Below are 23,356 nucleotides of genomic sequence, written 5' to 3' on the forward strand. Positions count from 1 at the left end.
TAAGTTTTCAGGCCCCTCTTCTATGGAAACAGCTCTCAGTTTGGATTTGGGAGACAGACACTAATAGTAAAATACAGTAGCCACTGTGATCACAGGTGTATCTACTCTGTGACAGGCCCCAAGATACCCGTTGCTTTGTACTAGAGCAAACTCAGCTTCTCAACATTCTCTCCCTCCCCGTCTCCAATAGGCATACACAGAGACTGTAAGTGCAAAAATAATAACATATAACAGTAATCAGTGATATCATTAATATCACCCTGGTCAACAACACAGTCAGAAGTTGAAGGATGGACACGTTTATCTAAGCTTATGCTATAAACTCACACTGCTTTCATCCACTAGGCTACCATAAGCCCCAAACAGATTTAGACATAAAGACAGCTGTAATGTCTATAAGCATGGAGCAAACAAGAGTCCACAGGTCCTCACTGATTGACTGGAGGGGTCACCTTGCCAGACAAACACATTCATTCATAGAATTACCATTTCCGATGGGTCACCTTCTAGATACACAAACTGAATTCTGATTTAAGTTGCTAAGATTAGGCTTAAAACTTTCCTTTTTGCTAAAGCACTTAGTTAGGGCTGGATCAGGTGACCCTGAATCCTCCCTTAGTTATGCTGCAATAGGTGTAGGCTGCTGGGGGGTTCCCATGATGCATTGAGTGTTTCTTCTTCAGTCACCTTTCTCACTCAATGTGTTAATGGACCTCTCTGGACTTGTTGGATTATTGTTATTATCTCTATATCTCTTCCATAGCATGTCTTTTAGCCTGGGTTCCTGCTCTCACCCCAACCGGTCGCAGCAGATGGCCGCCCCTCCCTGAGCCTGGTTCTGCCGGAGGTTTCTTCCTGTTAAAAGGGAGTTTTTCCTTCCCACTGTCGCCAAAGTGCTTGCTCATAGGGGGTCATATGATTATTTTCTCTGTATGTATTATAGTAGGGTCTACCTTACAATATAAAGCACCTTGAGGCGACTGTTGTTGTGATTTGGCGCTGTATAAATTAAATTGAATTTCATTTATTTTATATAATTCAAAAAGCTCTGTGAAAGCCTTCAGCTGTTCTTAAAACACCACAGCGAGAGAACTAACAGGCACTAGAAGGGGAGATAGCTACCCTTTCCTGACTCTAGTTCTGCTGGAGATCTGTCCCTTTTAAAAATAATTTTTTTCTTTCCACTGATATGCCAGCTCATAGGGGTTCATCTGATTGTTAGGTTGTAGGTTCAGTCTTTACCTTAATGGATAAAGTGCCTTGAGGTGTCTATTGTAAAACTGAATTAACTCTCTTTACTACTTATGATTTCTCTCTTGGCTACAAAAAATGTTTTAATCTCTTGCTACTGCCTTTATCAGAGCAGTCATGTTCTAATGTGTTCAAGCAGTGCATTAGGCTCTTAGGCACACACTATTCTGCCAAATTACTTTAGGGGTATTACACTGTACCAATGGAAAAAAATGTGTTTTAAGGAACTATTAGGAAAACTGAGCTGCTGTAGAGAGTGTCTTTAGCAATTAACCAGATAGTGCCTTGTAGCATGGAAACAACATTATTAATGGAAAAGTTCAGTGAACGGTAAACATTTTAATTAGAGCTGTTTATGCCATACTTTGATCCTTGGGTACGGTTACATTAGGTGGAGAATTTGTAAATCTGAGGCTCTTTGGTAAAAGCCTCTTTAGGATGACTAATTAACAACGTGTCCCAGGTCCCACTGTTAGTTCATTTGAAGAAATGACTTGGGAAATTAAAAACTAAAATCATCTCCCATTCTCCAGCTCTCCTCTCTATCACCACAACCTGTGCTCAGTTGCCATAATAACCTGCTGTGGAGCCCTTTGATTCATTCGTGATAATATGACACACTTGGGCAAGATGACTAATTTTGACACCATGTAGCAAGGTACTATTCTTGCTGGCTGTTTGGGAACATATGATGTGTTAGTAGTAAGACGTATTAAAGTCTCCTAAATGGATTTCATGCACTATGATGTCAGCCAACATTGGGCTTGAGATTCATAAGCAGCATGTGTCCTCATTTACAATCAACTCATAAATGTGTAAAGGATGTGAGAGTGACTAAAAGAGGTGTAACAGAGAGTCAGGATAAGCTTTTTGGATATCTGATGAGCTTACGTGGCTCATTTCTGCCAAGCAGAGCATGAGATATTTAAAGATTTACTCGACAGGAAACATTCAAGTTCATGAGGATGGGAGTCACACATTACATCACATTATTGGTTTTGGGTGTGTGTTTGATGGTGAGATAGTGGTGCTGTCGTAGGTCTCTGACTCCGACTTGAGAAAGCCAACTGCTGCTCTCTCTTCACTGTAGCTTAGCAACATTTGCCTGGTCCCTTCAGATAGGTGTCCAAGGTAAATGCCCACAGGCCCCACACTGTAAGGGCTTCTCTCAGCTAGAGCATTGTGTTGTTTCTTTTTCTTCTTCCCTCTCTGTTTCTTAAAAAAAAAACAAAAAAAAAAACTAAACAAGACACATGCATAATTAGAGAGTGAGTCATGTCATGTTTCAACAGTAAGTAGAAGATCAGTGTTTTTCCCTTTGTCCCTCTCCCTTGGAGTTAGTTTTCAACGCTACTCTTTTCAAGATGGGTGCTTAAGATTTTAGATGTGCTGTCTTTCACTAAAATTACTAAAGTATCTGTAATTCATTAGAGAAAGCTATCAGTCCAACTGTAGTAATGCCCTCTACTGGCTAGATAAGAAAATGCAATTTTTGTTGAAAAAATGTGTCTTTATATTGCTTCTCCTTTTCTCTGCAGTGGTGTTGAAAATGACAGCAGCAGTCTTATGCAACAGAAGCTGGAAAAACAGGTGGGAAACAAAACATTTTCTACAACTGAACAGCACACTGAACAGCACAGGTTTTCAAAGATCCTGCTTTTGATGTTCTATTTCTCAAAATTTGTGGCATTTCTGCTCTTTTGTAATTGCACTTTCAAAGAGCATCTGTTGAAGCTCATGTCCTCAAATGAGTCTAATGCAGAAGTTCAACTCACACATAGATTTTAGTTTGAGGGTTAACCTCTGGTGCTTTTCTAAACATCTGGTAAGATTTTGCAGGGTAATTAAGGGGCCTGGCTTGTGTTCTGCTCTGGTCACCACGGGCTCCTTATGGTTGGCAAGAATGGTTAAAGCAAAATACATTTTATTAAATAATGTTGTTGGACTGAAAACCTCCTCTGTTTTTTGGCTTTACTGTTATAATGCTGGGTTATGAAACTGTGACACCTCTATCCTTCCCTAATGAACCACTAAACCACAGATTCACGGATGTTCAAATTTATGTCTAAATGCATAGTTTTCACGTTTAAAAAAAAAAGCACAGTTTGAATGAGAGATTTTAATAGACATCTATAATACAACTAGATATTGTTTTGAAGATGCAAATTGTTTTTCTAAATGTAGTATTCAATTGACATTTAATTTGTGTATGCAATGACTAAAATGAGAGACCGACAAGCATTTACTCCCAATGCACAGACTTATATTAGCAGACAGTTAGTCAAATTGTGTGTGTGTGGTAATGGTGGTGGGTGGGTGGAGGGGGGAGTCATTATGGGTTACATGGTAAGACAGTTAAAAGTTAATGTTCCTGCATGCAGAGTGATCTTCTGAAACCTTGCTGTAGAGCTGTGGTGTAGCGCTTTAAGCTGGAAGCCTTACTCCAGTATCTCACATTAGGCAGAAGGAAAACAAGGGAGAAGGGTAGGGGGCTCAGATTGGTGACTTCAAAGAGAGAGGCGGATTTATTGTGAGGCGCCTGGCTGTGTGCGTGTTTGTGTGTGTGTGTGTGTTTCAAGGTCTCATTGTGGCTGACTTGTGCTGCACGCTTTCAGCTGAGTTCAAACACACTCTCTCTCTCTCTCTCTCTCTCTCTCTCTCTCTCTCTCTCTCTCTCTCTCTCTCTCTCTCTCTCTATGCTCTTAGATAACTCACAAGAACAAACAAACATACACAGAAGAGATCAGCTTTGAAAAATTAAATCATAATTACATTTTATATGTATTTATATGATGAAAGTGAAGCGCACTGAAGGAGCTGTACACCTCCCAGCCCCCCCCTCTCTCTCTCTCTTTTCTCTCTCTCTCTCGCTCTCTCTTTCCTTTCTTTCTGTGCTCTCTTGCTCACCCTATCTCTCTCCTGCTCGAGCGCTAATGATTGCTGATTCAGTTAGCAACGGTGACTGCCTGTACATACAGACACACATACACACACCCGCGTACAGACACACACAAGCTTGGTATTTGGCTTGTGTTAGAGGAGCACATAGTGCAGTGGAACAGGTTGACAGTTTACTGACTCTTAAACTGAGCTCCAGAAGAGGAAATAAGGACATGGCGACAGAGTCATGCCCACCAGGAGTGCTTCTTTTAGGGGGAGAACACATCGTCATCTGACTTAAAGAGAAGTGGAATCTTCTTTATTCTTTAGAAAACTTGTTAACTTTTAATATCAATGGAACGGGTTTGTAACTTCTTCTTTTTCTTTTTCTGATGCATTTTCTAGTTTATTTGTCTTTTAGATCAGGACTTGTTTGTGAGACGCAGGTGTGAGGCTGTTGCTTACGTAGACTCAAAGTTTTTTAATCAGTACTGCCAGTGAGAGAAAATTTTTTTAGTTATCTCTCCCTAACAGTACTTCAACTTCTCTTTTCAGTAGAGGGTTTGCATGGCCTCTTTTCATCATGTAAATATAAATGTACATTATATCTAAATCAGTGTCTTTTAACCCACGTTCTTTGCTTGGTTCTTTCCGGTGTTTTGGGTCACATAGGAAGGATTGTGAAAACCTGAATGAAGTCACATCCTGTGTTGAAAATGCCAAGTACTCACGCTATACAAAAGAATTGAATATTACAATGGGTTGGCTTAAAATAGCTCGATGGAAGACAAAACAAACTGCTCAGACTAATCTTAGGCTGGGAGTACATGTGCAGCAACTTTTGAAGTTAAAGCTGTGGTTTGCCTCAAATCGGTAGTCAGTATCTTAATGAAGAGGAATTATTGTGCAATGTGAAATCTGGTAGCATTCCCACTTTCATTCATTACACTAGACCTAATTATGTTCATTATGATAATGTTGCATTATGTTTTATTCATTTGTCTCCTTTTATGTATAGCAATAAAGGGAGAACACAGATCTGCTCTTTCTTTGAAATGATAACGACTGGGTCCAGCTCTTGGATTTTTCATATGCGAAAGAGTAAAAAAACAAATGCTTCCAGTACCAATTCTTTCTTAAAGTTTGCTTTTTGGATGTTTTTCATGTTCACTGTAGGATAAGAAGATTCAATTTTCTCTTTTTAAAAACAAAAAACAAAAAAAGAAAAACATTACGGCTAGTGAAAATGATTTCCTCGAGTGTTAGAATGACTGAAGTCTAAAAAGCTGTTTGGTCTGCCAAATATGAGACAAGGCTTCTCGGTCTCTCCCAGCTGACTGAACACTAAACAGGAATTGTTGTTGTGCATTTGGTGCGCTAATTAATGTGCTTGCATAATCCATCGCCTGCTCTGGCCACAGTGGGTTTTAGGGCAAGTGGATACAACATGAACATAGTCAGTTTTCTATCCTTACTGAAACTACAGTGCAAATGATTGTGGACTAATTTCACTACCTAGAGGTTACACCTGTTCTGAGTAATCAGTCGAAAGAAACCTCATCTCAGTGATGATGTTCGAAGCAGCTAATTACTTTATCAGACCCTTGTTATGTTCTTACGTTGGGCATTCTTCAGTTCACCAAACTACAGAACATTACTGTAAGCTTTCACAGCCCCCATTATTTTATTTTTTTTTATTTTGGTTGTTGTGTTTTATTATGGGCTTATTTTTTATTTAGTCTGCCTTTTGGCATCAGTATTAAGTCAGGTCACAGTGGGGCGGGTGAATACAACATGAACGTCAGTTTTCTACCCTTACTGAAACTGAGTTGTGTACTGCATTACATATAGTTTTTGTAGTGCATACAGCTTTCTATACCTTGAAATGGTTTGCACAATTGCTTTATCTGTTATTGCATGTCAAATGTCCTCCTGTTCTGATTAGTAGCTCAGCAAAATGTGTTCTGCTGCCTTACAGGTCTGGACTGTGTGTAGCTATCTTTCTTTTGAAGACTGCGTATTGTATTATGGTGTGACTCACTAAGCTGACCTTGTATGGCTTTATCTCTCCACTGGAATATTTTCTTCAAAGATAAAGTAAAAATAACTAAAATACTTTAATGAGTTCTTGGATGGACTTCTGTGCATTTTGGTACAGGTAACCACGGTTCCCAGATAAGCCTTTAGAAAATCAAAGCTTTTGTTTGTCCAATACTTGTTTATGGCACAAAATCTCACATGTAGAAATCCAATTTTTCTAACCTGTAGTATTAGAATAGCATTATGCAATGCAACGACCAGTGCTCCTTTCTTTTCTTTTCTTTTTCTGTTATTGTCCTGGTCATTTGCAGCACCTACTGAGAGACACAGGTTGTAACTCATCATCCATACTAATGTAATTACCTATAGCTTGTTGTGTTGATGTTTTCCAGCTTGGCTTAATCTTCCCAACCTCCATCATTTAATACATGCCAGCTAATTATGCATGAAGTGAGTTTTCCAGTTGCATGTCCTGAAAGTCACGTATATTTGTACCTAGAATTAGGTTACACAGCATTTCTGTTCCCCTGTTTGGTCCACAGAGGGCACTGCTGGAGCAGAAGCAGCGGCAAAAACGTCAGCAACATTTGATGGTCCAGCCCAACACAGAGGTTCGCCCCCGGCGTTCCAGGGCACGGCGTGGTGAAGAGCAAGCCCCACTAGTCGAATCTCAACTCAATGTCACCAATGATGTCATAATAGATGGTGAGAAAAAACATGTGCAGCATTTTTTACGTCATTCATAAAGGCATGTTAATCAAATCCCCATAGTCTAGGCATTGTCACACACTGTTTCCTCTTTACATAAAAGTAACTTCAGTTGGAAGTATACAATGTTCAGCATTTGACTCTTTTTAATTTAGGCTAGGCACATCATAGAGCAGCACGGTTAAACTACCAAACCACACTTCAGTCAAGGGTTTTTTCCCCCTATTTTTTTAGTTCAGTTCACAATAAATCCTATTTCATTTTCAGGATTTTCTAGTGTTCTAGGCAATCTAGTATTGATTTTCTGCCTTGTTTCTTGCACACAGATGTTTCCCTGGATTCTCTAAATCTGATTATGAGAGGAGATATTTGGGGCCTTTACAATTTTATATTATATTTTAAAGAACCTCTTCCCATTTTTACTTCTGACAAGCTGCTTCTCTAAGATGCTCTTTTATACTATGTCATGTTACTGACATGTTGACCTCCACATGTTATTTTTAGTGCCACTTACTTTTCCAGCCTTTTGTTGCTTCTGTACCAACTTCAAACTAATTGCAGTTATATGAATAGAAGAGGTCTTGCTATGCATTTAAATGTTTTCTTTGTTAAATGGCATGTTTTAGACCATTTTTATGGTCGAAAACAGTAGAAAAACCACAGTCACTAATATCCACTCACAGAATTAAGTTGTTTGCAACAAGGCCCAGTATGAGAAAAAGAAGAATTACCGTAGTCTAAAGTGCAAATCACGCAAACCTACACTGGAATCCAAGATAAAAATATGGATTTGGAAATGTGTATAATAGATTCACTTAGTAGATTCATTAGATATGCTTGGTTGGACCCAGTTAAGGGAAAATTAACAGCTCATGCTTGTCTGCCACCTTCTCCTGTGTTGTAGGTATTGATGGCCCAGCAGCCTTCCTGAGCTCAGAACCTCCTGATATAGGAATGAAAATTCAAATCCTGTCAGTGAGCCAGTCCCAGTCTCAGTCCCAGCCTGAGTCTCAGTCTCAGTCCCAGTCCCCTGCTGCTGAAGAGCCTGAGAGGGACGGAGACACTGAGACGCTGCTGGAGCCCAAGACAGATATCCACGAACTGCTGCAGAAGCAAGGTGATTTGTACTGGATCCTGGGTTTAAAATCATTTTTCTGAACCCTGCAGTAAAGTCAAATGGAACAACTATTGTTTGCCTGCTTACTTATTTACTTTGTTAGTGTGTGTGTTGAGTCCCCTGGTGATTTTTTATTAGAAGAGAGTAGCATCAGATATTTACTTGTGGTTACTCTCAGGGTTTTCTTACGTTTCTCAGCTTTACAGTTTTTACCTATAAAGGAAAAAATGTGTATTTATGACACTGCAGGTAAGAAGTTGCTGTTAAACAAAGTCAGACTTTTTGACATCTACCAAATTGATAGCACTCTGCTGCTGCATGTGGAGTGAGTGGTATGATTGATGGTAATGCAGTGAGAACTGGTTCACTAAATAATAGATAAGGGCATTGTTCACACTGCAGTGTTTGTTTGTGGCATCATTAGAACTACTACCACCCACACCTGCCAACCAGCTGATGGGAATATGTACAATTTCAGGAAATTGTATAAAAATCAAGCTCACAGTGACTTTTGCACTTTTCAGATTCATCTGCAGCAAAAACAAATTTCTCATTATATGAAGGTTAGCATGCGTTTAAACAGTACCAACATCATGCAGTTCTGCAGGTGTCATAATGTAGCTCGTGTGTTACCACTTTGTGCCCACAAACTCAAGACATGACTGTTTTTTTTTAAGATTTCATTTGAATCCTGCTGAGAAACTCAGAAGCTGGGTTACTTTTCATACCTTTTTTAAAGGCTTGAGTGTGACGCAGTAGAAAGTGTCATTGTGCTTCTCAATAATGTAAGACCTCATTGTTAATGTTAGCTCAGTTAAGCAGACGAGCCTGCCCCAAAGAGCTCCAGCAGGTATTTTTGGCTGCCTGTCTTCCATATTACCATGGTGCCTTGGGAAATGGAAGAAATAGACATTTTGAAATACATTCATATTTAATCAGCTCCTTGATGTCATCCAACATCTTCACTTTTGGCTCGCTGTAGAATTTAATATCCTTCTTGGCCGTGTGATAATAATTATCTGGAAATGCTGTATGTCTTTTTTGGATTTGCTCAGTCAAATGTTAGGCCTCTTTGACATTTCCAGATGGTTGATTTCATAAGCCAGTAGCTGACACAACTTTGTGTGGGTTTTTTAATTGGAGCCCTGGAGTCACTGTTAGAGGGCAGCTAACATTTGCATTCTGTATTCCATGATGCTTCCTGCTTTTTCACAGGATTAGCAGCATATTTGGGGCGCATCACTTGTAAATACTGCACAATAGGGGTTGTGTTTTGCTGTTTTTACTGTCACATTATCCATCTGGTTTAGTGCTGCATAGCTTAATGTTTTCTCTTACGCTGGAACTTGCCCAGGATATGTTAGTCTAACTGATCAGTGTCAGGAGGAGGCACAAATATTTGAGGACAGAATGCTTTTTGTATGCAAAAGAAGAAACCCCCATGTATTTAAAAGCAGGAATATTATTAACGTGAAATTGGATTTGTTTAATAAGGTTCTGCATTCCTTTTAATGGGCAGCAGGGAGGAACTCGTCTGGTCACTCCCTGAAGTCTGATTGGGAAAACTGGCCTTGACCTCCTCCATCTGTTGCATTTGTAAACACATCACTGATGGGTTTATGTTCTGAATCGCCAAGTCTCACTGAATATAACACGATGTTCATTTTGTGAATGAAGGAACAGCTAAGATGCAAAAAAAATGAGGATAAAGCAGGGTACGATTTTAAGCAAGCCTACTTGTGTTCGACAGATCTCTACCTATGAGCAGCGTTCCTTGGTTTGTCGGTCAGAACCACACTTGTTCACCCACATTTTCCTGCAGCAGTATATCCTCACAGTAGTCAGTTTGATTGCTGTGATTTAAAATCTAAAGTTCTTCATTTACTTCAAACTGTAGATTGGATTGCAGTATTTAGGACTCCAGCTGTATAGTATAACAATTTAGAGTAATCTTGGTATCATTATTGCCATTTCTGGTCAAGCATTTCTTTTACAAGTCCAATTTTAATTAGATTTTAATAAAAAAATAATACTTCAATGTAGTGAAAACACACAGCTTTCATATGAGTTTACACTTTGATAACACATTACAGTGGGATATAGCTGCAGCCAAGAGCTGCATCCTGGCTGATAAATCCAATTATCAGTGAGGAGACAGATAGACAGTCCCGACTGTCTGCACTGTGCAAGCCCCAGTTTATGTCTGCATGACTGCATGGAGCTGTCTCTGCACAAGTAGCTGCACATCAGCTTCATTTATTGTCATAAATATGAGCCTTCCAGTAACTGACATGGAAAAGTACTCTTTAGGCCAGAGAAGTGGCCTTTTGGTTGAATAAATAAGAATCAATGCTAAATAATCACATTCTTTTTGATATTCACTTTCACAAGTCTTCATCCTTTCATTTCATTTGTCATGGTTTCAACAGCTGATGTAAAAGAAATCCCCCTCCCCCTGAATGTTTCAGATAAATATGAAAGGATGTGCTTTCAGCTGTATAATGCTCTATTTTTTGCTTCAACTATTTCCTAAGTATTGCATCACTTCTTGGGAATTTTTTCTCATATATCAAAGACCGCAGATGAACCCAAAAAACTGGTAAAATCTTCTGTGGAGCGTTTTGAACCAAAACTGAAGGAACCCCTGGAACGAAATAATGACTGAGGTTCTTTTGTTGTGGAGAATGTACGCAGAGCATCTGGGTTTCATTTTCCTCTTTTGTTTTTGTATGAATGGGTTTCTCAGCTGGAGAATTTGTAAAGACCTTCGTGTGTAATTAAAGCTCCCTCACACCACACTCCCACGTCTCTCACCAGGTCTCTGCGAAAGCATGAACTTTGATGAAGCCAGTGAGCACGAGGAAGACTTGGAGGAAGAACGGACCCGTTCTCGGTCCTCTCACACAGACAGCAACAGGCCTGCCTCAGCTACTAGTGGCAAGGACATTCCTGTAAAGCCTACGCACACTAGTTCATATACTCACTATTATCTAAAATGCTTCTTTTTTTTCTTTTTTCTTTTAAAAGTAGCTGACTATATTAATTTGTCCCAGGATCTGGTTACCCCAGGATCACCCACAGCGGAAAACTTACTAGCCGATGTGGCGAATCTGGAGGAGTTTGTCTTACGCCCAGCACCACGTGGCGTCACAGTCAAATGCCGAATCACCCGTGACAAGAAGGGTATGGACCGCGGCCTCTACCCCACTTACTACATGCACATGGAGAAAGAGGATTGCAAGAAGGTGCGATACATGCGTGGGCCATTAAAGTTGTGAATAAGAATCATCATTTTTGTTGTACAATGTAACATTTATAAACAAAAGCCTTCATTAGATACATGTGTCTGCTTTATTGTGTCGTTCCAGGTGTTTCTGCTGGCAGGAAGAAAGAGGAAGAAGAGTAAGACATCCAACTACCTTATTTCAGTGGATGCTACCGACCTGTCACGAGAGGGAGAGAGCTTTATAGGTAAACTCAGGTAAATCCACCCTCCCTGTGTCCACAGAGACCTGCATTAATAAGGTATTATTTGCTGATTGCACACCTTTAATTATATTTATTGTTTTAATGTCAACTGATACCATGTGAACAAAATACCTTTAATTAATAGCATTACCTGCATTCTGTATCCGGCAGCTCTTATAAGTGATTCATTTTTCTATTTGATTGGTAATATTGATTCCAGTCAAAATAGGCAGTGAAAACATTTCATCTGTCCATCCATTTGTAGCTCAACTGGTCACCAGTGTGTGCCTGGCAAAAATAAAGTAAAGTGTAGCAGACCATTGCCTGATTTCAGAAATTCAATCACAAACCGTGAACTACTGAACAGGAAGCTTCTCTTCTCTTCCGTGCCTGGCTTCCTCCAACTCTCACTCACATTCACACTTTTTTCTTCCAGCAACACCTCACCTCCGGTGAGATTTCAGAGCGAGACTTCTTCTTGATGTGAGATACACATCTCTGTAGGGATCCTTTTCATAATGTTGACAGTCTGAGCCCATCAGTGGCAAAGACAACGACATTCACTTTGGTCTGGACAGTTGACCTGTGGGATTACATTGTAGCCTCTCACTTTTGCCTCTTTTTTTCAATATAACATTCAATGTGATTCCAAAGATTTTCTGCTTGCTAACAGTTAGAATAAACTGCAGCATCCAATAGTTGCTGTTTTCTTGATATTTAGAAAATAAACAGTGTGTTGCTTTCTGCCAATCCACATGACTCAAATGTGAAACAAAATGCTGCCAGCATCTGAAAAATATGAAAAGGTGTAAACATTTCATGACCGGTTTGTTTTCTATCAGATCCAACCTCATGGGCACTAAATTCACAGTGTACGACAACGGGACCAATCCGTGTAAAAACCCCGGGGCTCTGCTGGAAGAAAGCAACACACGACAGGAACTGGCTGCCATCTGCTATGTGAGTGAATGACAAAAGGCTAGCAGTGTGTTTAGTGTGTTGCCTGTTCATTAAATATATTTAGTAAAATTGTCACACTCTCTGTGTTTTTTGGCAGGAAACCAATGTGCTGGGATTCAAAGGACCACGCAAAATGACTGTAATCATCCCTGGCATGAACATGAACTTTGAGAGGCTCCCTGTAAGGCCCCAAAATGTGAGTCTGTCAGTAACAGAATTATGCAAAGCTTAACAACTCAAAGAATTTGCCCTTAAATGTGCAACGTGTTGTCCGAATGCTTCATGTATAAAATGACTAAAAGATTAATTTGAATCCAAAGCTGTTTAGCTTTAGCAGTCTAACATTTCACAAATGCTGTTAGAATGCAAAAGTCCAAAAGTCCTGGTGTGTGAGTTTAATGTGTAGTTTGATTCATTCCTAATAAGATTAAAGACTGAAATCGGATGTATTTGTATGATAGGAGCAGGAGAGTCTCCTGAGCAGGTGGCAAAACCATTCGCTTGAAAATCTGATCGAGCTGCACAACAAGGCACCCGTGTGGAACGATGACACCCAGTCTTATGTGCTAAATTTCCATGGCCGTGTGACTCAGGCATCAGTCAAAAACTTCCAGATAGTTCACGATAATGACCGTGAGTATCTTTAATCTCAGTTATGTTTAAGTAGTTTAAATAATTTGGCTGCTTATAGGATGTTGCAGAATGTCTTGAAATATTTAAAACATACACCATAAACACACTGATCGACCTTTTTTATTTTTATCCCCCTCTATCTCTAGCCGACTACATTGTTATGCAGTTTGGTAGAGTTGCTGAAGACGTCTTCACTCTGGACTACAACTATCCCATGTGCGCTCTTCAGGCGTTTGCCATTGGCCTGTCGAGCTTCGACAGCAAGCTGGCCTGTGAATAGGTGCTGGTGCTCTGCCGGTAAATTCCAGGAACTCAGTTTTTGCGTGTCCCCCCCACCCACATGTCATGTCTGTCGTATCAGGGTTGGTTAAACGTCTGCTAACCTGTGTACAGTTTATGTGTATATGTACACGTGTGTAGAGACTAAAAGGGAAATGCAAATGAATAATCTGTGCTGGAGACAGGTGCTCTTATTAGACACCAAGTGCAAAAAGAACTGATCTGATATTTATGAACCTGTTTGAAGATATGTGAAATGTTTATTCTTCACATATTTTTGTTGCCTTTTATATTTTCATTCCACTAAGTTTTTTAGCTTAAAAAATAACTGTCATCTACAATTCATACTGTAAACCATTTTGAACTATGTAACATGATGGCCTTTCCTCTGGCACCACCTGCAGGCCCAACTTTAGATGTTGCCAGAACAGAAACGCACAGTTGCTGTACTTTATTTAAGGAACTGGCATCACAGCCTCAACACTAGTTTTAACTTTTTTTAATCCTTGTTTACATCTTAAATCATATAACGTATGTTTTAATCTGCCTTTTATCAATAGCTAATTCTGATATTTTTTCATTGTGGTTATCATTCTAACATCCTTGTGTGAAAGGTGGGGGTTTTGTGAATTTTTTTTTTTTTTATCTTGTGACTGTGATTTTGTCTTGGCTAGTTGGATTATCATTAAAAACATGAACGGAGAATTGCACATTTTAAGAAAAATGAAATACAGACTTTATACAGTATGAAATAAACGATAACACCATCTTATTTGAGCCGTTCTTACAGTCTTAAATTATTCAATGACATTTCAAGATATGGAATTTTACAATACTATTTGGAAGTTAAACATCACTTCAACTCTTATTTTTCTCCCTTTTTAAACAAATTTGATAAGGGGGGGTTATTATTTTCATTGGCAGGGATTTAATGTGGTGTTTTGGTTCATCACTGTCCCGAACGTGTTATCTGTTCAATGCAGAGTTTGTTCTTAGATGGACTGAACTGGGATTTTTTTTTATGGCCAGCAGTGTCAGATACTTTTAAAACAATTTGATCTGGATCCTTCAAAGAGCCATGATTTTTCATGCATAAGCTAAATTATTAGAATTTCCCTGTTGTTTCCTGTTCAAGGAAGTGTGCAATTAAGTTCTGAAGAAAAATATTCTGTATATACTTTTACTAAAGAAGTCTTTGATGAAACACGTTCCAGTCTGACCTTTGGAACAAACAGTCAGCTCATTTGGCTGTATGAAAACATACCAGCAGTTGATCAAACATGCTTTTGTTTTCTTATACTGAGGTGAATGCATTTAGTGTTTAATTTCATAAACATTACAGAAATGAATTTCATTGAACAGATTTGAGAGAAAAAAAGGAAAAAAGTGTTTATTGTAAAATCTTCAAATAACAAAAATAAAGGCATTTTGAAAAATTAAGTGATACAGAATATGTTGTCATTTTAACACTGTCTTCACTATTGTCAAGAACTTCATTGCAAACAAACTGAATATGGCATATTTTATCAAACTAAACGGAGCATTTGATAACAATATATACTGGATTTGTTAACACTTTAGGTTTTCTTGCAACTGGAACATGATTTCTGTTGAACAATTAGCGGCTGAGGCCCCTGTCCTCATCCTCATTAAATGTCTATCTCTTTGGGTAGGTTTTTATATTTGATTAGGTAGTAGGGGTAGCACTGACAGCTGTCAAAAACAACAAACATGGTGGGAAGGTTCACGTTGTCAACACAGGCATCATACAGACGATGCTGCTTCTTCCTGGAGGTGAGCTTAGGTGGACGGCGGTAGTGGCTCCTACCCACAGTTACCTTTCCCACCAGGACTTTGGCAAGGAACATGTGGCAAACTTCATCTGGCCCGAACTGGGCTGAGAACATGTGGGAGTGGGAGGCAGCGGTGGCAAAGTATGTGCCATGACCGTGGGAAACTCCGTTAACCCCGGCCACTCGAGGGTCAAAGTTGCTGGTGCAGATCTCCTCTGAGGCCTCTTTGGTGGTCCCATGGAAGAGATGTCGCTCTAAACTCCCGGTGGCCTTTCCACGCTGCTTCTGCATGTATAGCTTTTGCCTGGAACGAGTTGTGTAAGTGTGGCATGCATATCACCATGAACAAGAACAAGATTTTGTGATATTTTACGCTTTAACTTCCAACAAAATAATTATTTGAATCCGCTGTAAGGAACCCATAGAACTGTCTAGTAAAGTAAACAATGGATGAAAACAGGAGGAAACGAGCCCAGATCCTACTACTAGCCGAACCAATGCTTATCCATGTTACAAATGTATTTCATCCAATAAATGACGTTTAGAAAAAGGACTTTCCGAATATCCAAACAGTTAATAAGGACATCAAATTTCCCTCCAATTTTTCTTAGTTTTAGTCATGATTAAAAATTGAACTCAAACTTAGCTGGACCTTTGGTACTTGTCCCAGTGGAATAGGTTCTGGACCTGCTGGATGCTGATGATGTCCACCTTTGTCTCAGGCATGCTCTCATTGAAGAATTCTTGAACCCGTTTATAGGCCAGAGTGCCTGTAGGAACATCCACTAGACTGTAATCCTGCTCTGAAGCCCAACACCACGCCGGAGGGTACCAGGAACTGAACTCGTCCAGAGGATCTACACTAAAGTTGGCCTCAGGAGGATTACTGTCAGGTTCCGCTGAGTCAGGCAGGACTCCTGTCCTGGGTGTGGGGAGTAAATGGGAAAGGGATGGGAGAACATCATGAAATAATTTTAAAGGAACAGAATCTCTTGATTTTAAAAGAAGATGTAAACAAATGCAAAAAAAAAAACGCATCTCAGGACACCAACTGCAAGTAAGGTTTCATAGAATCCAGAGAGCGGTAGGCGGGTCTGCAGCGAACGCCTCTCTGGAACCCTGTGGCGACGTTGGTCTGGATCATGGTAGTGAAGTCCACCTTGTACTTCTGTGAGCCGACACTGAAGAAACACTCTGACTCCTTCTCGCTCATCTTTTTTAGCAATGTGGCAGACACGCTCTATGAAGAAATGAACCAGTTAAAAAATAACAAAGCTGGTGGAGGCTTTTGATGTGTTGAAAATGGCAGAAAGGAGTAAAGAAACTAGAAAAAAGAGGTAAAGAAGATCACCGTGTTGTACTCTTGCCAACTGATGTTCCACCAGTAGATTTTCGATTGGCTGGCAAAATGAGGGTTCTTGATCTTACTGTTAGTGTTAGATAGTCGCCTGACTCCATCATACACGGAAGAGTCATCCAGTTTCATTGAGTCAAATTTCAAAGTGTAGCGTTCATTCCTAAAGAAAGTGTTCTGAAGTTACACAAAGAATCCACAAACTTTTGTGATTTTTGTCTCAAAAAAGCCCATCTTTTTCTTTTTTTAATTTGCAGACTTTAGCAAAAGATCTACCCTGTTACTCACCCATTTTTGAGGCAAATGGCATCCTTATTGACGTCACAGTACATCCTCTCCAGCAAGACCTGAGAGCGAGGAGAAATGTCCACCCACTGGCGGTTGGCAACACACCACAGCTGCCAGTGAAAGGGATAGGGAGTGTGGTGCATCTTACACTTCTCCTCTGCAGAACACAAACCAAGGAGGAAGTCGTCACAGATTTGGATGGTAGAGCAGCCTTTTGTGTGAAATGAGACAGGCACTTTAGATGGGGTTTTGGTGGTTTGCTTGGTAGGGGTTCCACTTGGCGTTTGGGTGGAGGATATGGACCCTTTGTTGGCAGGAGCAGTAGGCTGACTGGTATGCTGGGCCTGGGCAATAATGACCGGCAAGGAGACAATAAGTGAAGTGACTGGAATAGGACTTGGGGGGTGTGACACAGACTGTGTGTTTTGGGGGAAGGTAAGCAGCACACAGGAGCTGCTCTGCGATTGCTGCTGAGTGGTGGGCTGAATGCAGATCTGAGGTTGCAGGATGCTAGAAGACAGCCCTGCAGTCTGCACCATGCTGGAAGAGCTTTCACTCTTGCTGGCAGCAGAATGCTTTCCTTTCTTAGAGGTCGGAGGTGTTATATTAATGCTGAGGCCATAGGGCTTGACGGTCCAGGTGATGTCAGCTTGCTCGGTTCTCATGGCCTTCCACACTGGGAGGCTGGTGTCGGCGTCAGCAGGGATTTCAAAGAGGAGGAGAGACGGGCTCAGAAAGGTGACTTTGGAGGACCTGGATGCAGGTTCTGCAGCTTTAGCACTACCAGACAACTTTCTCTTTGTTGCCCTTGTGCATGAAATTCCAGCCATGTTGGACTTCCTAACCAAGAACAATTTTAACAATTATTTTTTGCAAACTGGAACAAACACAAGGTTATAGTGACGTAGAGACACTACAAATGAAGAGAACAGGAATTTTAACTAGCAGTTACTGCCACGAAACTCCCCAACTTTTGAGATTTGATGGTTAAGTTTGAAAATAATTGAATAAATGCACTATTTTTCATAATTTTGAACAGAACTAAAGCCAGCTCTGTAAAACCTTTCTCCAGCCACTTTAATACCTAGACCCACTCAACTGCTGCTCCCCACAAATATCTACTCAGCCAGTCACACAGTAGCATTCATGCAACAACCATAGTTTACTGCCAGACAGGCCAATCTGAGAATTTCTGAAACTTCTGATGTAAGAAAGGCAAACAAATAAACACTTTTAAGAACAAACATGAGGATCTTTGAATTCACAACACACTGAACCTTGCAGAAGACCACACAGCGTCACATCCAGCTAAAAATGAGAGACTGAGGCTACAATTTACATGGGCTCACCAAAGGTGTACAATAAAAGATTGTCCTGAATTTATGTTGTGAATTCAGATGGTACAGTCAGAATTTGGCATAAAAAAAACGTCAAGGCAAGATGGAGACAATACCCTCAGGTGGAGGTGATGTAAAGATGTGGGAGATATTTTCTCGGCACACTTTGGACTCATTAGTACCAGTTAAACAATTATTTAAAGGCCCGGCAGGTCTGAAGGCAAAACAGCTTTCCACAACATAACCTCTAAAGAACTTAACTGAGCCTTTACAACACACGACTCAACCTGCTAGCTACATACACCCGTAGCAAGGCACTATGACTAGCTAATTAGACTTTTAACGAGTTTGGCTTACATTAACCGTGAGTCCGCCTCAGGCCTCTAAACTTTGCTGAGTCAAAGTTGCAGGAAAAAAAAGAAGCTTTTATGTATATGGCTTTAAAACCCTTCTTTATACAAAAGACGGTCAGCTTCAATGCGCCAGGCTGTAGAGTTCAGAGGGAGGTGAAAGTGAACGGTGTGCAAAGGCTGTTCATATACCAAGAAAAAAACCCCACTAAAAATGAGAGGAATTTTTTTTTTTAAAAATGGATACTTTCACTGCATTTTGAACAGAACTACAAACAGCTGCTACATAAAAGCTGATTTTGAAGCCCAGCATATTCTGTCTTTGTGATTTTTAATTCAAAGACAGGTTTTCTGAAACTCTTTCAAAGTTTTTCTTTGGACATTTTACTCATTTTCAGTCCAGTCCTTCACCCTATTAAGGCACACAATACTGGCCTATGAATCATTCAGGCATTAAATAGCCACCCAACTCAAAGAATAATACTGTGTTTTGTACTCATCGCGGTCAACTTTAAATTGTATCTTTGGGGACTCTGTTACCAGTAGCCTGTTCCAAAAACACACATTGTGTTCCATTTTATTTATTTGAATCTACAAAAAACACAAAAAAACAGTTTGACAGCCATAAAGTAGTATTTTGGATCAAATTGGTGATTTCCAGAGAGCTATTAGGCAAATCCGTGGCACATGTTAGCATGGTGCGCAGCGTGTAGTTAGGAGAAAAAAAATGGAAACTTGAAAAGTGAATGACGAGAGACGTGTCAGACCTGAAAACTATATACAGGAGATGAACTGTATCTGAAAATCATGCCCTTAGGAAGCAGGTAATAAAATCTCAGACGTCACATCTGACCAAACATATAGGCTCACCTCAGACGCTAAAGAAAACTCTGGCTGCTCTCCGACTCCAGGTCTATGTCCAGTAAGGACTGGCTGGTGACACATCATCAAGGGAGGCCACAATACTTGCAAATATTTTATTTGTAAATTAGCACTGTAAAACATGAGTAGTATGTGCACATAAAGCACATTTGATGTTTTCCATACATTAGTAGTTAGTAATACAGCAAAATAAGAGAGGAATGTGTAGACAATGACATGCATAATCATTTTTAAAACTTACATACAAGTAATTAATCTGTACTATTTTTTAACCTCACAATTTATATGCTGATAATAAACAAATGAATAATTCATAGATTATTAATGCAAAAAAAAAAAAATGCTCTAATTCAAGTTACCAATCACTGAATCTTAAGTACCTTGATCAGTGTGTTCATTGAGTTTTAAATTAAGAAGAGCCAAAGAACACTGCATTGAACCAGGAAAGAAAAGTGGCAACTAATCTGACATTTAATTTGATGAGTTTCTCAAAGTCACAGAGTAACTAAGTTGCACTTTCAATTACACTCAGGGCAACTTCCATTGGTTCAACCGTCAAAGGACATTGCTGACAACCGACCCAGAAGTAAGGAAAGACTTTCTCAGTGATTGCCTGTTTGAAGGTGTAGATATGGGTGTTGTTGTGCGCGTCATAGAAAGAAACCTTGCCCTTGTCACAGTCCAGCTGCACTCTGATCTTCTGCGGGTTCCTTTTCAGGTTTAGTCGCGTTAAAGGGGAGGTACCCGCAAAGTACATCTTGTGGTAGAAGTACACACACAGGTAGCCGTTTTTCTGGACCGAGGACACTTTCTCTTTCCTCTGGACAGATTCTTTAGCCACGCCGACAACCCACGCAGTATTATCTCCCACATTCACATCCCAGGTACGCCTTCCTGAGGTGAAGCCCTCCGAGCCCAGCACACCGGTGTCGGGGTCGAACCTCTCCGGGTTGTCTGGGAGCTTCTGTTTCTCATCGCTGTCACAGACGCTGGTGAGGTCATCTGACAGAATGAGCCATGGGGCAGCAGTGTTGGGATCCAGAGTTACTGGGGCTGAAGGAAACATGGCAGATTGTCAGCTGTAGTTACTGTGGCTGTAGTTCAGTCAAACATTTCAACCTTTCCTCCACCTTGGGAATTCATGACAAACTCAAACTCCAGCTCAGAGTTTAAATCAAGCAGCACATTATGGTTAAACTCACTGTATTTGGCAATTTTATGCATCTTCTCCCACACATAAAACATCATAGAGCCAACATGTTTGGCCACGTCTATGAGTGCTCCTGGAGGCATAACGGGATCTTCAACAGGACAATCAGCACTGCAGAAAACACACAAAAAAAGCAGGTTACATAACACATTATGAAAGTTAAGCAAAGAATAAAACAAATATTAAACTGTTCGTTACCTTAACAGAGTCCTCTTACTGTTCTAAAAGACAAAATTAAAAGGCAAATTCACTTTAGCATTTAAGGGGGAAAAAATATAAAGTGTTCCTTCTTTAGTCTCATTTCAAACTTACATGAAGGACTGAGATGCCCTCCAAAGCTATCTCCTCCTCCAAAACTCTGATGGATTCGGACACAGATGCCATTTTTCTTTCTATTTCTTCAACCTTCTGCTTCATCTCTTCGCTCTTCTGCTCTTCCTCCCGCTTCAGCGCTTCCATCCTGGCATTCTCTTCAGCGTGAAGGAAGTCGTGAAGTTTTTCAAACTCCTCATGGGTTCGTCTTTCCACAAATCGAGCCTGGACCTGTAAAATAATCTGCTTAAGCATGGCTTGGAAATGAGTTTACTGACAGCCACTAAATAAAGTGACTTACTAGGAATTTTAACCCATAGTTTGACAGATTATCACCACACCTGAATGTAGGTCACAGTGTCTTCATAGTTCTTCTTCATTTTGTCAAACGCCTCCCTCTTCTCCTGCAGTGAGCTGAGAGTGGACTTCATTTTCTCCTGAGTAAATAATTCAAAGTAAATTCATTAGAAGGTTTGTTAATCTCGCTTTAGGCTTGTAACATCCTTCAGCATAATGACTTGTGACAGAAACTCTGTATAAACTTAGTAAAGGAGCCCCAAGAAAAAAGGCATCATTATTCAATCTCAAGTCCTTATTTGATCAGGAAAGTGAAATATTTACCTTCACATCCACAATCGCCTCGCTGACAGGACAACATTCGTGCTGCTTGTGTTTTCTTGAGGTATGGCAGACAACACAGATAGGCACCTTATCTGACAGGCAATACAGCTTGAGCCTCTCCCCATGATGAGGGCACAACTCCCCTGGTTCACCGGGCAGCTCTTCCGCTGTCTCCTCCGTTTCCTCGCTCTCATGTGTATAAGACTCGCACAGGTTCTTCAGGGTGAGACTAGGAACGGGATCATCCACACTCTGGGTTCTGCACAGAGGACAGTCACGGTTTCGTCTCTGTCGACTCCAGTACTGCTGCAGGCAGGATGCACAGAAACTGTGGCTGCACTTGAGGACCACTGGGTCTTTGAAGATTTCGCAGCACACGGCACAAGTGAGGTCCAACTCAGGGAGATAGAGCTTCCCTGCCATCCCGAGGCTTTGCTCCTGTTTTACCCTGAAACTGAAAGTAAGGGAGAGTTCAAGAAACTAAGCAAACACAGGGGAAGTCACTCCCTTTTAATACCCTAGTCAGTTGTTCTGTTGTCTGTTTACTGCATCCTGTGAAATCTATGCATGAAAAACAGCCTTTAAATGCAAATGAAATAGTGTTCTGTTTAAAAAAGAAGAAAAGTTAGAGTGAAACATACCTCAAAGCTACAGTCTTGTAACAGCTGTATATGCGTAATGGTGAACACTTCCTGCTTCCTGTTATGCTGAGTCACTGAAAGGAGGCGGAGTCTCAAAGACAGCAAGCATTTTTAACCCTTCACTAACGCTGCAGCTCAGACAGAATCAACAGTTTACAGGCGAGGAAGACGAATATGAGGTGTTTTCTGGACCAATAATGGGACAAGAAAAACGGTGACATAACATTACAGTTAGGTTTTCCATGTGTTTCTTTTTTTTGGGTTAAATTATATGATTTAGAGAGAAATCAGAGTTGCAACAAAAGTCAAAGGAGCTTGCAAAGAAAGGCATCTGGACTTCTTTAAGTTGCTTGAATTTGTTTCACCTCTCATCCGAGAAACTTCTTCAGTTTCACTTCTTCTTCAGAACTGAAGAAGCTTCTCGGATGAGAGGTGAAACGTCTTCAAGCAACTTAAAGAAGTCCAGACGCTTTTCTTTGCAAGCTCCTTTGACTACGATGACCTGGATGACTGAGAACCTTCACAGACAAGTTGCAACAAAAGGTCCCCACTTGTATTTCTGAATTGATTGCTTAATGTACAGTCTGATTTTATACAGAAATGAAACAATTAATTATTTTACTGGGTTGATATTTAGGACCTCTAGTTATAACAGTTAGCCCTTCTTTATCTAGGTTTGTTCTGCCATTACTAACTGTGGGCATAATTAGGTTGTTTTGGCTGTTTCAATGTCACTGTCAGTTACTTTGTGGCTGTTTAATTATTAATGAATTTATCTGTCCATAGATTACGGTCCTTGAAGTGCTGTGGAAAATCCAGGTGTTCCTTTTCAAACTTAAGATTTGCCACATTGGCTTTTCAGAGAACTGTATTTTCCTTTGCCTTTACTTATTTCCTTTAATTCGATCCATTCTTACTCATCATTATTCTTAAAGTCAATGAATGAGAAATGATTTCTTTGATAAATCTACCCTCAGGTTCAGTTTTACCTCTTAAGGCTGCAAAAATTACACCAACATCAAAACATGCAATCTCAGTTTTCCCAAAGAAAGAAATACATATATATACAAATTAATTGATTGATTGATTATTGATTTTATTGATTAGCATTCAAATTCAAATCTCAGTGAAAACAGTGAAAAAAAAAACAGTGAAAACAGAACAAAAATCTACCATAAAGAAAGAAAGCATGAGACAAGGCTAATCAAAAGGTATTGGCTGAAGCATTTGCT

At 40.1% G+C, this 23,356-nt stretch overlaps 3 protein-coding genes across 9 annotated transcripts in view; 1 reads left to right on the plus strand and 2 right to left on the minus strand.

The window, feature by feature from the left end:
- Positions 1-14,717, plus strand: part of tulp3 (TUB like protein 3) — a 37,297-nt gene extending 22,580 nt beyond the window's left edge. For 2 of the 7 annotated variants that reach the window (XM_085386502.1, XM_085386501.1), the window contains 10 exons: positions 2,790-2,841; positions 6,714-6,876; positions 7,784-7,996; positions 10,814-10,933; positions 11,027-11,241; positions 11,365-11,477; positions 12,307-12,424; positions 12,522-12,620; positions 12,886-13,057; positions 13,204-14,715. In XM_085386502.1, the coding sequence (XP_085242628.1) occupies positions 2,790-2,841; positions 6,714-6,876; positions 7,784-7,996; positions 10,814-10,933; positions 11,027-11,241; positions 11,365-11,477; positions 12,307-12,424; positions 12,522-12,620; positions 12,886-13,057; positions 13,204-13,337 (1,399 nt within the window). In that variant the 3' untranslated portion in view covers positions 13,338-14,715. Of the gene's footprint in view, positions 1-2,789; positions 2,842-6,563; positions 6,622-6,713; positions 6,877-7,783; positions 7,997-10,813; positions 10,948-11,026; positions 11,242-11,364; positions 11,478-12,306; positions 12,425-12,521; positions 12,621-12,885; positions 13,058-13,203 lie in introns of those variants that run through there. The other 5 variants (XM_085386506.1, XM_085386505.1, XM_085386499.1 and 2 more) reach the window with 5 other exon arrangements.
- On the minus strand, positions 13,868-18,580 carry LOC146649821 (protein mono-ADP-ribosyltransferase TIPARP-like). The gene is made up of 6 exons (XM_085386498.1): positions 18,466-18,580; positions 16,772-17,611; positions 16,481-16,646; positions 16,182-16,369; positions 15,782-16,051; positions 13,868-15,433 (listed from the first exon to the last, which is right to left on the minus strand). Coding segments are annotated over exons 1-6 (1,914 nt in total). The 5' UTR covers positions 18,468-18,580; the 3' UTR covers positions 13,868-14,985.
- An 856-nt stretch (positions 18,581-19,436) lies between these two features.
- LOC146649822 (nuclear factor 7, brain-like) lies at positions 19,437-22,179 on the minus strand. The gene is made up of 7 exons (XM_085386683.1): positions 22,125-22,179; positions 21,484-21,937; positions 21,204-21,299; positions 20,863-21,093; positions 20,749-20,771; positions 20,543-20,661; positions 19,437-20,393 (listed from the first exon to the last, which is right to left on the minus strand). The coding sequence occupies exons 2-7, from the start codon at positions 21,904-21,906 to the stop codon at positions 19,846-19,848; spliced, it is 1,440 nt and encodes a 479-aa protein (XP_085242809.1). The 5' UTR covers positions 21,907-21,937; positions 22,125-22,179; the 3' UTR covers positions 19,437-19,845.
- Positions 22,180-23,356: the final 1,177 nt, after the last annotated feature.

Source organism: Rhamphochromis longiceps, linkage group LG17 (assembly GCF_057381845.1).
Source record: "Rhamphochromis longiceps isolate RC_006_pf linkage group LG17, R_longiceps_female_GT1.1, whole genome shotgun sequence".
In the NCBI taxonomy this organism is placed as follows: Eukaryota; Metazoa; Chordata; class Actinopteri; order Cichliformes; family Cichlidae; genus Rhamphochromis; species Rhamphochromis longiceps.